Below are 15962 nucleotides of genomic sequence, written 5' to 3'. Positions count from 1 at the left end.
GGAGACATTTTATAAAAATTATGCGTAAAATGACAAAACAACCTGCCATACTGAATCTATAGTTGATCTACTGATTACTGATTACTCTATTGGGTGCACATTGGTTTGAACCATCGAGTTGGCGAAACGATCGCATCCAAATCGAAAATTGACATTGCCATACGGAGTTAATGAATTTCAAAGGCAAGAAAGAAGCGTAATTTGAATATCTATTTATTTGCTACTTGTGTCCTTGGATCACGCCTCAATCATATGATAAGGAAAGTTTATTCAAGAGGTCATTACGTAACGATGTGAAAAGTTTTATTTAAAAACGTTGAAGTTGGTTTCTCCCAATCGCTCATTGGACGATATTTCCTATCACTGGACAATTTCTAATCCAATTATTATCGTTTTAGCTACTTTCACGCGCGAGATATCATCTCGCTCCGAAAGATTAGAAAATTAATCGCGTGATATAAGCGCGAGGGCAATCTTGATCGCATTGTTAATACGCGAAAATAAAACAAGCGACTCGGTCTCGTAAAAGCCCGTAAACTGGCACATTTGGATTAAGCAAATTGTGAATGAGGTTGTTTACAAGCAACGATCCCCTTTAAATACGCGTAAGACAATGGAATATACATACGCAGAAGAGCGGCGAAAAAGTAATGCGCGACAACAAGGAGAGAAAAAAGACGTGTGCGCGGCCTCCACTGACGATTTTCTCGTGATAAGAATCGCTTCGAGACGTCCAAGTGAATTACGTCAATGGAGGGGGGGAGGCATAAATCGCGCGGTGCAGTTTTATATGCATGTCTAACGGTATAGTTGCGTTAGACTTGCAATTAAATTGCCTCCCTTCCATTCTCTAGAGCCTAAAAGGTTAAGTCAATGAATTTACGAGGATTATGCGCAGCTGCTAAGCTTTCATTGAAGAAGTGCGAGCCACGAAAACGCAAATTACAGACTTTCCAAATCGCAATTTAATATCGATTTCTCGCGCGACCTCGTGCACGGTTACTTGGTTGGAAAAGGGAAAAATTCGAGGAAGCTTACCTAATAGTTAAGCTTTTCAACAATAGGCTTTTAAAGCCGCGCGTGATTCGCGATCATTCTAATTGCTCCTTATACTCTCTTTGAGAGAGACACAGGGCTGTGCGCACTTTCACGGCGGAAGTTTCGCAAGCGGCATGGAGAAATGCTCGTCCTCTTCTTCTTCTTCTCATTCTTTTTCCCCTTTTGCCTCCTCAATGTGTGCGTACAAGTTTACGTGTGTGCGTGCGTGCGTGTGTGTGCGCGCACGAGACTGTTCTCGTGCATTCGCTCGCGAGTAACTCGCCGTTGACCCAGTTCGAACGTGCACGAAGCGCGCAAGCAGCTTGAACTTCCAGGTTCCAGGAGATGAAAAAAACCACGGTTTATTGATTGCAATACTTCCAGACTAGATCGCTGTCAATAAATTTATGTACTTGTTTTCTCTAAAAAATATAATTGTCACTCGACGGGAACGCGAAATGCACTTTGTATAAATCTTCGTGTTGTCCATTTCTGTTATGGGGAATTCGCGTCACGAGCGAGACGACGTTCCACTATTGAGAGTCAGATCAGATTCTGATTGAAACGACCACGTACTTTAACAGTCCAATAAACATGTTGAATTTCGCATCGTGCCTTCGTACAATTGGAAAAAAAACGCGCTTCTGTACGGGAATTTATTTTGTTTTTATGAAGTCTGCTTAGCAGTAGTAGTGCGTGTGCGAATCCAAGGGGCCGTAGGTTTTGTTTGTTAGTAGGCCGTAAATCGTCTTCTTGCAGAGCAGTTTCGCAAGTTTCGGTGTACAGTGTGAACGGAGGAAGGGTGTTCAAATCCAAAGACAGTGTTCACGACATTATTATGTGCTCGTTGGAGGGAAAACTTTTGCAAGACACATGGCAAGTAATACGTTTAATATGCAACTCGTTCATTTCGCATTTCAAGCCAACGTACAAACGTTTTCTTTATATGCACGCGGTAAAGTCGATTAGCGAAGCAATAAATCAGACGTGATAATTTGGAACTCGGATAATTTGAAAAAACGGTTTCAATTAGCGACTGCGAAAACTTCCTAACTTGCGCTGATTAACACCAGACTTTAGCGGATTATTGTAAAAAAAAAAAAAAAGAAAAAAAACCACCCATACGAACAAACAACGAAACGGTTCCAAATCCGAAAAGCACATGTGATCGCTCGGGCCGAGTTCCATAGTAATTAAACGTCGGAGGAGGAGGAGGACATTCAGTCTCCTAAAAAAAGAGAAAAAAACGTGACAGTATAAGCTAAGAGACTAAGCAGAGCCTCGTTCACAGACAGATAAGTGGAGAGCTCGTCTTCTAGTGCATTATTTCGTACGGGGGCGCGCATAATTCCTCGGCAGCATGCACTCGCACACAGAGAATTCGTTCCCCAATAAAAATAGAATCGGTGCGTGCGTGCGTGCGTGCGTGCGTGCGCACGCACGCGCGCGCGACACGACGCGACGCTATCTACGGTTTTACGAGCACAACGCCGAGGCGGTAAGAAGAAAGCTTCTCTTTCTCTCGCTCAGATTAGGATAGGTTATGTCGAGCGTGGCTGCTTCGGCGTGTGCCATATGGTCGCTTCTCTCTAGGAAACGCCGAGAGGATATCGCAGCAGAAAATTCCTTCGCTGCGTAGAGATTCATGGGACTTCGGAAAACGAGAATACGACACTCTCTTACGTATTGCTTTTTCCCTCCCCTGACAAACTAATGGCCGAATGAGAACTCTTCGTGGTTTTAAGCAGGGCTCTCCATTTTTTTTTACTACGTTACCCAATTACACGCTGCCCGGATAATATATGTCCTACGGGATCTCAGATCTCCTGCTTGCATTTCGTTTTACTCACCTAGAACAGAAAGAGGCACAGATATCATTAGATTAAGTTGTTCCGAGATACAATGATATATGATTCGGTATTCGAGGAAATGTTAATTAGTGCAGGACGATTTTTAGTTGCCTCGCTTATTAATCGTTTCAAGCGACAGACCCGCGACAGTTTTTTCTTCGTAGGTTCGCCAAATGTACACACATGTACAGGCTGAATTGCCGTGATTACGTGCACGTTTGACATAATTACCGTAATAAAACATTGCAATGACAAGGCACTCGCTCGACTCACGCGAGATTCAATTGGGGAACATATTTAGCGTTAATTTTTTTCGTACACGCGCGGCTATAAAGTGCAATCGGACGCTATCTAAATGGAACTGCCTTAATTACATTGCATGAGACTGAATTAATAAGCCTTTGACCGAGACAAGCTTAATTCAACGACCATACCACGTGAAAGTACATAAGCTTCTGCATGGCTTTTCTCTGTCGCTGCACAGCATCTGGAATACAATGGCCGAGTGTATTTCAAGTTTTGTGCAACTCGCTCGAGAAAAATTCAACGACCATATCGGGTTTAAATATATATATATATACGTGCGCTATTCGTCACAGAGCGAGACGCCCACCATGAGCCTTATGCAAATGATGACGCGCAATCTTTGTTTAGACGAGTTGCGTAATCCGACGTCGAGCGCTTTATTTTCAGAGGGAGGTCGAGACGAATAACAGAGAGGGGGAGAGAGAGAGAGGGAATGAAGGATTATGCGTCAACGACTATGACCGGTTTGGCAGAAAATAAAGAAAGAGGGAAAGAAAGCTTATAATTTATTTGCAAGCGAAAAACCTGCTCTTCTCGTTCTATCTTTGTGGGGGTTTTTAGCACCTTGCGGAAAGGGGGTTGCCTTAGCTATGTATACTGCTTTTGTGCACGCGGCGGCAGGAGCAATTGGTTTGCGATGTGCAGTTGTGTGGTTGGCTCTTTTCTCTCTCTCTCTCTCTCTCTCTCTCTCTCTCTTGAGGCCGGGAAAGAGAGTTTATCGGAGTGCTGATGGGGGTGCCCGAGAATAATGAGCTCTGATGCGCGCGAAGAACGCGAACGCGCTCTTTTATTCCTTCTCGTTCATTTCAAGAAAAGGATAGGTAATTGAGTGGAATGCACCTAAGTACTTTCTTTTCTCTCTTTCTCGTCAGTTGATTCATGAAAAAATAAGAAAAATAGATGCTTTGCTAGCGAGCGCAACAGTGTCGCAGTGAAATCCGTATATCTCGTGGAAATTCTTTTAGCGCGTCGGGCAAAAGGAGGGCTATACCATTTTCAAGAACGGAGCAGGCACAAGACTAACCGGCAAGCAGTAATGTGCGACTAAAGAAAACAATGGGAAACACCCGCATGCATTCCACTGGACAAAAGCACAACGACGTTCATGATTTTCACTCCCAATGTAAAATAATGAGCACGTAAAGTTCAGGCGTATCTAAAGTAGAGAGAGGGAGTGAGCGAGAGCGAGAGAGAGACATAATGGAGACGCGAGTCGAGAGCAAATAGGGTTGCGTCGAGTAAGTAGCGTCGAAACGCGCTTGGCGTTAACGACGCTCAGCGAGAGGAGATATTCGGCTGCTCTCTGCACTCGGACAAACATCGATATAACTCGCATGCGCACACGCACCTATCCGTGCGACCGAACACGCACCCCCATAATGGCTACAAGCCATCTCCGCCTATCTCGCTCCCTCCCCGATAGAATTTCCGCAGCGTAGAGAGCACTCGTAAGCATCGGATCAATTCGATTCATAATAATGTCAATTATTGCTGTTATTATTGTTGTTGTTGTTGCGCGCGCGCTCGTTATTGAATTCTTGCCAGTAACTCGAGTCTCGTGGCACATTTTCGCCGGCCCGCACACCAGCAACGATTATCCATAGACAAAGCAAAGAGAGAACGAGAGATGGAGAGCTTTCGGGAAATGAAATGATTCGAGGGGCTGTGAACACGGTGAAAAATGTGTGCGCGGCAGAGCAAGCGAGTGAGCAGCGCGCGCGGATGGAATATAAGTAAGTCAAGGTCGGCAGCTTCGAACGCACCAACGTACACAGGCGCGCGCGCGCGCAGCGTTAATGTCCCTCGTGTGCCATGTGCATCTGCACACACGACTACCTGCGCCATGTCGCGGGCCTTATTGCCGTACGTGGATTATACCCTGTGCGTCTTTTAACTGGAGCTCTAGGCTAACAGTAGGGCGCGATCGATATCGGGCATAGCCGCCTGACTTATGTATCAATTTTATTATTCATTAGGCTCTCTCACCGCGGTTATTTATGCGAGCGATGTATTGTGCGTTCCAAGGCTGCAGCGCTCGCTCGAAATTTCGCAGACGCTCGAGCGAGCGGGAGCCTCGTTTTTTCTTTCTTTTTCCTTTTTTTTTTTTTATTTCGCATTGTCCTATCGCCCGCCACGGCGCGAATAATAAACGTGCCTCGCATGCTAGACGGCCCCGAGGTGTTAGTTTAATTGGCTTGGCTGTGCGTTTGTTGTTGTTGTAACGTTGAATGACGACGATTATTTCGCGCTGCAGCCGACAACGCGCACGGTTACGAAAGCGTTATACATGTGCTTGATATCATAGAAATGATTTGTTTGATAAAGCAAATCGACCCTTCTCGAGGGGAATTTGACGTATGGGCTTACGTAATGATTCAAGAAATGGAAACTCTGGCTCCTTAATAGCGTTCTTATTCATTCCCGTCGCTTGCCAGCGACACGAGATTGTTTTTCATAATTAGCGATAGCAAATCGGCACGTAAAATTGATCGATCAATCTTCGACTGGACATAACATGCCGGCAAGTAGATGCACTTTGCGGAAGTTCGATGCAATTCGTCGAAAGATCCACCAATGCGAAGGTCGCAGATGGAAAAGTTGGAACATTGGAGTAGCTCTACGTGCTCACAATTGTCGCGAAGCTTGACAAACGTGATCGGAGGGTAATTCACCAATTTCGTCGGCCCCGCGAAAATGGATGATAAGGCGCTTTATTATCGACAGGTCCCATTGTAAACTGTCGATTCCGCAGCCGATAGCAGTCTTTATCGCTCTGCTATAGCTTTGACAGGGATTAACACTTTGCCGTGAATTAAACGTCCAATGTAGAAACACATGTTCATCACGGGCGCACACATGCCATAATCATCACTCATCTTAACTTGATTTGCTAATTACATCGCCGGGTCTCGTCCAATTCCACTTAGAACGAGTAAGTAAAAGGTTGCGTTCAACGATCGAGCTTACGTCAAAGATGCAAATTAGGCAAGAGAGGAGAGTACGATTTCCGGTTTAGAAAAAAGCAAAACAGAAAAGAAGCGAGCTAATCCGGTGCGCTTGTCGAACAAAGCCCATGTATATTCGATATCCGCGACTTTAATTTTCGGTTCGACCAGGAGAGGTAGAGGGAAGAAAAAAACGAGAGCGTTCGTAACGAAGGTTAGAGAAGAGGCGAGAGGAGAGCGGAGATGGAATAAAAAAACAATGGAGTCAAAGAACGCTGCATAAAAGAGAGCGAGAGAGGCGCACGCGACGAGAGACCGGACGTTCGGGGGAGGAGGAGCGCAGTATACACGTATACCGGAAGTAGCCGCCCTTACGACGCAATTAAAAAAGAGCAAGCCTTGGCTTTCACCCCGGCCCCACTGCATGTCCGTTCGATGCGGGGCACACATCGCCAAATAATATTTGTACGCCACGCTACTTTCTTTCTTCTTCTTACTTGTTCTTGGCGAAAGTGGCGCGCGAGGCGGAGGCATTGCGAGCAAAGTTACTTTGGGCAAACTTGCGCCAGCGCTCGGCCGGGCTGTTTTTTTCTCTCTCTCTCTCTCTCTCTCTCTCTCCGGTCTTTCCCTGCAAGTGGAGAGAAGCCAAGACAGACGCCAGCAGCTCTCTGGGTGCAAGTTTTCGCATAATGCGACGATTTAGCGCTGCCTAGGAATTTATCGTCTCCGAGTACTTTTTCATGATTAAAATGCCAACGAGCTTGGAATAATGGCGCGCAGCATATACGTTCTCGGGTATGGAACTTGAAAGAAATCCTTTATTATGCTCTCTCCTCGGCCCCGTCGCTTTCTAGGCGACTTAGCATCGGTCGATCCGCGGCGCATTGCCAGGAAAAACGCTCGCAAGGGTTAATCGCGACGACGATAGGCGGAGAGCGTCCAAATGATTAACAATAAAAATTGGTGGAAATCGCGAGCCTCTTATAAAGGAATCGTAAAGCCGACCATAGAGAAGTTTCGGCCAATTATTAACGGCAGCTACTCTTAAGGGGGAGCTAGAGTTTAACGATACCTGGAATTACTGCGGCGCGGTAGCTGCGCGCCGAGAGTTACGAGCGGCGCGCTGAGCTGCGCGCAATTCATCAAATAATGGCCAACAGCTGTCGATCTTCGCACTCTCTGGCTCGCCTATACGTATATATATGCATGCGTTCATCTTCCAGAAGCAACACACAATGCCAAACGACGACGACGACGACGACGACGACGACTAGGCCCTTAATTACACCTGCGTTTATTTCACATCGACGGGTTTTTTTCCGCGAGTCGACTGCGGCTCTTCTGCTCGATAGCCTTCTTTCCACGCGCTTGTATGACCGCCTTTTGTCCCGCGGTCTTGGAACGCCGTCCTTCTCCAAGGCACGATCGAGCCGGAGAAAAGTCGCGATAAACATGGAGAGCGATTTAATAAAAGATCGCGTTGCAGGGCTCCACGCCGACAGTTAACGCAAGCTCGCACTCTTTACGGCCCTTTAAAAGTCACTTCAACACCTCGCATTGTTATTACAGATAAACATCGCGATTTTCCGCAGTACCGTTAGACCTTGAGACGAAAAAGTAATTTATATGCTAGAGAGAAAGAGAGCGAGAGAGAGATCGCCTCTCCTCCTTTTTTTTCGGTTTGGGAGCGCTCTCTCGCTTATTTACCGAGAGACGAGAGAGGAGGGACTCGTTTATTTTTCTCCCCCTCCCCTCCATCCCCGACGGCGGCGACTCTAAAACACGAGAAAAAAAGGCGCGCTCCCTCTTTCTCCTCGTGTCACACGGAGGCAGAGAGCGAGGATGCGATAAATTTCGCTAAATTATAAGCCTCGCTTAATATCTTTGTTCTTTGTCGGTATTAAAGCTATGCGTGCATGACGAATACCAGCGGCCATCGCTTCTTCGCTTCTTCGCTTCTTTGCGCGAGCGCGAAAATATCGAGCATTAGAGCTGAGCGGCGAGCTGCACTCGTTCGGCCGACAATTAGGAGCACCCAAATTCCCGCGTCTCGTTATATCCGGTGATCGATCGCGCGCGCCAGGCGAGCGCGCACCGAAAATCTGCATAATTAAGAGCTCGCGCATTTGACATTGTTGTCGCTGCGATGCTTGCCCGCCTCTGACTTATCGGCAAAGGGATCGATCGTTTTCGATTCGCCGGCTCGCCTTGGGCTGCAGCTCGCTCGAGTGGCTTTCAATGCAAAATTGGTAAATTACGGTAACGAGGGAACTTGCTTTCGACAGCAGACTGTACCGCGAGCGAGCGAGCGGAATTAACACGCGAAAGTTTGACCGGTGCTATGCTGCCGCCAGTGGATCTCAATTTACAGTCACCGGCGCGATGCAATGCTTGTCAGCTGCTTTTATTCCTTTGCGTATGAGACACGTCGTACGTGCCTGTCTCGGCGCAGTTTCGGTCCAACGACAGGATCTCGGATTCTAGTCGGGCTACTTTGAAAATTCGTTTCATCGCTACTAAGCTAATCAATTTACGACCGTTCGACCATATTTTTGTTGTTTATCGCTGGATAAATTACGTCATTAATTATCGCACCGGGGATTATTGTCTGTCCCTCGCAGAATTGCTCGTTTGTTTTTTTTCAGCGGCGTGGAATTGAGCGTAACTGGAAAGGTCGGCACTGCGACGACGACAAACGAGAGGGTAGATTTAGCGGAGCGCGAGGAGAGACTGTACTGAAATAATGTACAGTAAGACGCAAAAGGGGACGGGACGAGGAGGAGACGACGACGACGACGACGACGACGACGACGACGACGACGACGACGACGACGCAGAGACGAGAAATATATATACATGTGCGCAGACGGAGGCAGTGCTAGCGCGGAAAGCCCAACAGTGCTTTGCTACTGCTGCTGCTGCTGCTGCTACTGCTGCTGCTGTAAAGCAGATTAACAAACAGAATGAGCCGACGCATAATCGTATTATTCCTAGCTAAGTTGCATTTAAATTAGACAGAGAAATTCTCCATTTAACGAAACAATGCCGCCGACGGAGCTATGACGAGTCACCACCGCCAACGCGCGCCTGCGTTTTATGCAGATCCGAACTAACTTTTATATTACAAAGTCTAATCCGCGAGAGAGAGAGAGAGTTTTAGTTCTTTCGCGCTGCTTCCGCGAAAATCCGCGAAAGGCAAATATTTGAACGGAACGCGGGCGTGTGTTCCGATCGAGTTTGTTTTGCCAATCGTCGCGCACAACATTATTGCACTTTGCGACGCGGGCGCGAACAATTAATCCGGTAGCTCCGCCAAGTATCTTTAAACGCCGAGCTCGAGAGTGAATTGGATATTGGTGGTAAGCTGATAATCCCTCATTACGCAATGTGAATTCACGCTTAATGGAACTCGTAAGTAATAGGCAGTTTTTGCACGACAATCGGCTGCGGAGCAAAGAGGAAAACAAATTTTACACCAATTATCCACGCTCGATTTGACTGGCAACACTTCTCTCTCTCTCTCTGGCGAGGCATTTACATACGCGACGGCATCTCGTTAACAAGCCACAGTGGAGCGCTGACATAACTGGCCAGCTATAACACACAACTAATCAAATAAAAAAAAAATAAAAATAAAAATGAAGTAGCTCGTTTTCCAAACGTCTAATAATCTCTGACCGCTGATCGGAGGCGCTAATTTGTGCCGGTTCAAGCTGTCATGTACATATCAGATTGATTCATCTGGACTTTCGATAGATACCAGAGAGAAACATTCCGAGCCGCCGCTGCTGCGGCCGCTTGCAAAATAGTACGCAACCTTCCTGACGCCTATCTCTGACGCTGGCGCGCGCTTTTCAATGCTGCAACGGATCCTCTTTTATTGATGCGTCTTTGATGAGGCTAATTACGCTTCCATACGACCATTCTCCTTCTCTAAGATACCTATTACGCTATTACGCGCCACTGCTGCTGCCGCTGCCTCGCCTTCCTTTTTTCACGCCGCAGCACGCTCGTCTCCTTTCTCATCTGCGTCCGATATATTCTTTATCAGGCGTGAGCAATCAATTTTTAAATAGACGCGCCTGCCGCTGCGCTGCGCGATTTTAAAAAGGCTGCTCCCGTTCGCTCGTAGGAGCTTCCTACGACTGTGTTAACGCAAAGGGAACGAGATCCGAGGTCGGTGCGACAGAAACGCTGGAAATGTACGCAAACCCATTGCCGCGTGTCACGGCGTCTCGCCCAGAGCAGCGGCAGCCTCCCTCATCTCCGGACTCGAGCGCGCGCGCGCGCGCGGAGATAGGATTATCGATTACGCGGCCGCGAAGCTATTTGCCTCCGAAAGCTCGCTCCGCTCCGCGGAGCTTTCGCGTAACGGATCCCGAGACAATCGGCCACGATGCATTTTCATTTGCGTTCGCTTCTGGATAGGCAGTGAGTCAGCGGAGTGTCATCGGGCAAGCGAGCGAGGCACCGGGGAGCGCGCGGCTGATTATGGCGGTGCCTTATCCGCGGGACAATGCGATTGTTTTTCCATCTGATCTACGTGTGCCCGTCCCCGCGCGCGTGCGGACGCAACTCCCCAGGGATACGTACGTTGGGCTTACGGGACGTGCGGCTTGGCGCAACAAAGGCCTTCGGCGCGGAATTTGCCGCGCGCGAGATGTGCGCACGCATTTTGCGTACTATTCTCTGCGCACATGCGAATAATTCGAAATTCGAGTATCACCCTGCTGCCCGTGGCGGTTCGTCTAATCGAATCTGCAGTTGCGTTATTTAAATTTCGACGCCGAGAGCTTCCTCTTTGTATTTTTGCCACTGAATATCGCTTTCTTTCTCTCGCCGTCGATCGCCACGGATTTCGGAGGCAACTCGAGCGTGAAAGATTGCACGAAAATGAGCTCTGCGTAGAGCTGCTATGATTAAAAGATAAATAGTGGCTCGTAACGCGCCACATCCACATCGATGGAAAATGTACGAAGCGAAAATGTAGTTGCTTTGAGAGAATGGTTTTGACGTGTGTACCTGAGGCTGACCGCCGACAATGGACTGATAAGCCGAGTGGAAGACATGGCCGATCTGCGTGAGGCCCTCGTCCTCCATCTGGAACATGATGTCGGCTTGGGGCGAGCCGTTGTTGTTGAGGTTGTTATTGTTGATCAATAGCTTCTCGGCGTTGTCCACGTCGCGCATTATCGTGCCCGGTTGCATGATCTAGAGCCGCTCATCGAAATACACATAAAGCGCCCGCACCGCCGGCTCTGCCTGCTGCATGCACCCTCACCTACGTGTGCGCTCCTCCTCCTTCGCTACTGCTCCTGCTTCTTTGCAATACATGCACTGCACGCTCGTTTGCTCTCACAGCAACGCGATACCTCCTCCTCGTTCTCTTTATTATCGTACGTACATGTACATTAAGCAGAAACACGCGCGCACAACGCAGTCGTCATCTTTTCGCTGGCATCATCATCATCATCATCATTCTCATTTTTTTGAGTTCACTCACAACAATAAACCAGAGGGATGTTGACGTGCGCGCTAATCAGCCAAAAACAACACTGTCGCGCGCGCGGAATTGAGGTTAGAGCCTCGCATATAGAGAGAAAGAGAGAGAGAGAGAGAGCGCGCGACAGAGAAAAACGGATATACACAACGAGCACAGCAGAAATATGAACCCTCGTACTCGTCGGATGAACGCGACGCGACTGACGCTCCGCCAGCGAGGGGAGCGCTGCGCCCCTCCCCTCCTCTCTCGCTCGTCGTCTACTCTCCTCTCGCTCTCCCACTTTCGCTGCGCGCTCGCGCTCCCCTACTAGCCCCGCGCGCGCCGAATAATGTTGCTGCGGAACTCCCTTTCGCGCTTTGCACGCACTGCTCCCGTTTCCTACGTTTTTTCGAAAAGTCTCATTTCGCTAGCTGTTTCGCTGCGTGCAAAAATACGAGTGCTCCTAGCCTCGAACGTAGATTATCGCGGAAAAAAAGGAGCAAGAATATAAAAAATTGGAGTTGCCGAGTCTTGGGCCCCGTTCGAGGCTTTTGTTCGGGTGTTGCGCGACCCCCCCCCCCCATCCACCGCTCCAGCATAGCGAAAGAGAGTGTCAACCCCTGCGAGGAAACACATGTACCGCTCATTGCTCAGCAGGCGAAACGCTCCTCGCGTTGCTTGTGCACTTTGCGCGCACGGAGCTGAGAGAGCGAGCAAGCGAGCGCCGCCTTAGTACTGTGCGTGCGGAAAACATCGGTCCACTTGTTGAGTCAAAAACCTCCTCTGCGGCTCTTCTCTGTGCGCACTACTCCCGAGAGAGAGAGAGAGAGAGAGAGAGAGAGCGGAAAGAGAGCAGCGGAAGAGAAAACCAGAGAAAGATGCGCGCCGCAATAATGCTCTTTATGCAACGCGCGTTTTTCGGACCAAACAACGTTGCGTTTTCCTGGATTAATAATTGCACGGCCCAGCTGACGCTGAGAAAGACTGTTTCTTCTTTTCCGATCCTTTTGTGTTTGTTACTATTATTGTTGTCGCAAAGAGCAGAGCACGAAACGGAGTGTCGATGCAGTACATACATTTGTGGTAAGTTTGCCAATGGATCCCGAGAGCACCTACTTCCTACACGTTGTGCTGAATCAATTATTTAATATCGACAACTAAATTCACGCGGTAGGCATGAATTCGTCGGTACGTCGCGCCTTTTCAACTTAAGTGCAATAAAAAAAGAGAAAGGCCCTCATAATTAAAGTATTGTTCGGCAATTGGTCCGAAAGGCAGAGATATTGCAGTCCGGCGTCTGTGCTCAAAGAAATCATAAATTCATCTGCGAAAAGAAAAGAAGCGACAGAGAGTGTCGCATTAAACTAATTGGACACGGAATAGTCAACTAAATTTCTCTCTTACGGATGACAAATGGATTTCCTTCGGGGGCATATAACGCTGTACTTAACCCCGCGTGTGCTTTCGCCATAGGCATATGACAAACGATAGAGTAGCAGCCTCTCGAGGTGCAAAAGTCTCTCTCGACATTGCCGTCGCCGTCGCAAAAGGGGACACACAGTGGAGAGAGAGGGAGAGAGAGAGAGAGAAGGGATATACAACCACTATACCACTGCTGGGCAGTGAACGTTCGCGCAGGTATAGACCAATTTCGCAAGGAGCTTCTCTTCCGTACATAACGCGGCGACGCGACGACGAAGAAGAATAGTCGCGCGGAGAGCGAGCGGTGCAGGCTCATTAGTGATAATGACGATGACTTCGCTTCACTGCTGCTGCATTCTCTCTTTCTCTCTTTCTTTCTCTTCTGAGGCTGTTTAGAGCGCAATGCGGAATCGCCGTTGCTTCTTTGCTCTCCTGGTGGCAGCGGTGCGGCCAATGCTCGTCTCGTGCGCGTGCTACATGCGTTCGGTATTATTGAGAGGTTCCACGCGCGCAGGTGAAAGGTCCTGCCTGCTGCTTGCTGCATTTGATGTGTTTACGAGGGAGGCGTGTATTACTGTCGCTGATTATATGCGCCTGTGCGCTCGTGTGTTTCCGCGCGCGTATACTCGTGTAGCTGCTTTCGGCGAAATAACACACACGCACACACATATGTACACACACACACACACACACACACACACACACATCTAGCACGAGCGTTAGAAAGCTCTCACAGGCGTCTAAATACGATAGCGAAGAGGGGCAGATAAAACAGCACGACTCTCTCGCCTGCGTGTATATCTCTCGTCGAGTGGGCGTTCTCGTCAAGTCAAAAAAAGAAAAAAATAAAAGAACTTGTATTATCGTTTTCGACTGTTCTTAGCTACGCGCAGGTAGCTATAGATAAGTCATCGTAAAACAAAAAAATAATGCGGAAAATTGTCAATTATCGAGAGGCGGTTTCCATCGGAATTGGATCGCGCGAAGTAATTGCGGCTAAAGCAAAACTTGAACGGCTTATAAGCCGCGCATTCGTGGGCAGCGAAAACAGCATCAATCAATCAGCCATGGGGAAATGCATCACATACCTCTTAATTGCAGGAGAGGGAGAGAGAGAGAGAGAGACATGCGCGAAAATAGACGAGCAGTAACATCGCCGTCTATACTCGGAAGTTGCTGGGTAATTTTAGTGTAGCGTACTTGCCGACGGGGTCTTTATAATTAACTCCTAATCTAACCGAATCTCTAACCTATTTGGCTAAAGACACGGGTTCCAGTTTTTCGAACTACGTATACACTTTCGAATCGTCTTGCGATTCAACATTATCCAATTAATTTTTTCAACTCTCTTGAAGGACGTTACGCTTAAAATTAAACATGTATCTTTGCATTTCTGTAATCTGCAGACATACGGGTATGATTTACGAGTTATCAATAATCTTATCTGAATAAATTTGCTTATCATCGTAAGTTCTTTCAATGGATAGTCACGATCGAATCGAAGCAATAACGTGGAATTGCAATCGTTCGCCAATTTATTTATAACAGGCTCGCCGTGAAAGTATTGCCGAACAAAAGGGAAAAGAACTCGAGGGTGAAAACGCTGAAGGGCAGAGGCAGGACACCGAGAGCGGGCGTGCAGCGGCGAGGCTACTGGGACGAGACAATACGCGTAAACTTAAAGATCGGGCGAGACGTTAAACGATTAATCAGCGCTGGCTCGTAACGGCAAACTTGCAGGCTGAATGGCGTTTCTCCTCGTTCCCCTGCGCGCATTGGCGCGTGCGTGGCAGCGGCGGGCCGGAAACGCGCGCGGAGCGGCATATGTAGACGATCGATGACGATTAAAAGTTTAACTGGTGTTTACTCAAGGCTAAATTAACTTAACCGTGGAACCCGCGCGCTCTTGGGAAAGGATGTTTTGCGGCCAAGACGGCACGGACTTTAATGGCTTATTATAGGCCAAAACTCTCCCTAGTCGCGCTTATTAATCACGCCCGCGATATTAATTCCAATCCCTGCCTGTGTATTTCTATTTATAAAGTGATCGATTGCCGCAATCGCGTTTGCATAATTTTCGATGCTCAATATTGCGCGTCGCTTAGAACACCCCCCCCCCCCCCTCCTAACAGTTCCCCTTTCCGATAAACGGCAGACAATAATGGAACGATGAAATAAAAATTGATATCGACATATAGCCTTAATTCTTTTTTCGAATCGATATCGATGATCGAATGTCGCTTTGACGTTTCTCCGCGTGATTCATTTACCGACCGGGAGGGGGGGGGGCACCACCTCGCAGCCGAGATTGACTTCGCGCCTGTCGTTTGCGCTAACTCGCATTTATTGCAGCGAGGTCTCGTGCACCGCGTGCAACGTCGTCGACACCTGAGCTGGGAGTCTCGGAGTCTGCGCGCGGACGCTAATAGGATAACTTGCCGCAGAGCCATAAACGAGCGAGACGGTGGCGCTCAAAAGTCGCCGAAAATCCGCAAGTACAAAATTTACGACGGTCGGAGCGATCGGCGACAAATCACTTCCACGGAACGCCTACCGATGGATTTACAGGCCCAACCACTGCGCGACTTTTCGTTGGCTCCATTAACTTCCGAGGCTTCGGACACCTTCACGAATCGGACGAGCGCCACTGGTGCAGGAGAATTATCAAGTCGGCGCCCTGTCGTCCGCGAGAAAGAAATACGAATCCACTCATAAAGGCAGATTCACAGCCTGGCATGTGCGCACAGCAACGACATCGTCAACACATGTAGGCAATTAACGCGCCGAGTTCGAAAGCTACCTGCTGTTCTCTCGTCCTTCCTTCGTTGGTTAACCTGCGCGTATATAAGCCAGCAGCTCGTCAAATGCCTATAAGACAAAAGTGCATCCTGACGAAAATAACAAAAAAAAAAATCAAAT

At 48.2% G+C, this 15962-nt stretch overlaps 1 protein-coding gene across 3 annotated transcripts in view; it reads right to left on the bottom strand.

The window, feature by feature from the left end:
• LOC131673629 (transcription factor 12) overlaps nucleotides 1-11819 on the bottom strand; it is a 72257-nt gene extending 60438 nt beyond the window's left edge. For all 3 annotated transcript variants that reach the window (XM_058951757.1, XM_058951758.1, XM_058951756.1), the window contains exon 1: nucleotides 11162-11819. In XM_058951757.1, coding sequence (XP_058807740.1) covers nucleotides 11162-11347 — 186 coding nt within the window. In that variant the 5' untranslated portion in view covers nucleotides 11348-11819. The remainder of the gene's footprint in view (nucleotides 1-11161) is intronic.
• Nucleotides 11820-15962: the final 4143 nt, after the last annotated feature.

Source organism: Phymastichus coffea, unplaced genomic scaffold (genome assembly GCF_024137745.1).
Source record: "Phymastichus coffea isolate CEN01 unplaced genomic scaffold, Cenicafe_Pcof_1.1 PCOF00187, whole genome shotgun sequence".
In the NCBI taxonomy this organism is placed as follows: Eukaryota; Metazoa; Arthropoda; class Insecta; order Hymenoptera; family Eulophidae; genus Phymastichus; species Phymastichus coffea.
The sequence above is the reverse complement of the archived record's forward strand: the minus strand, read 5'-3'. Positions and strand labels throughout refer to the sequence as shown.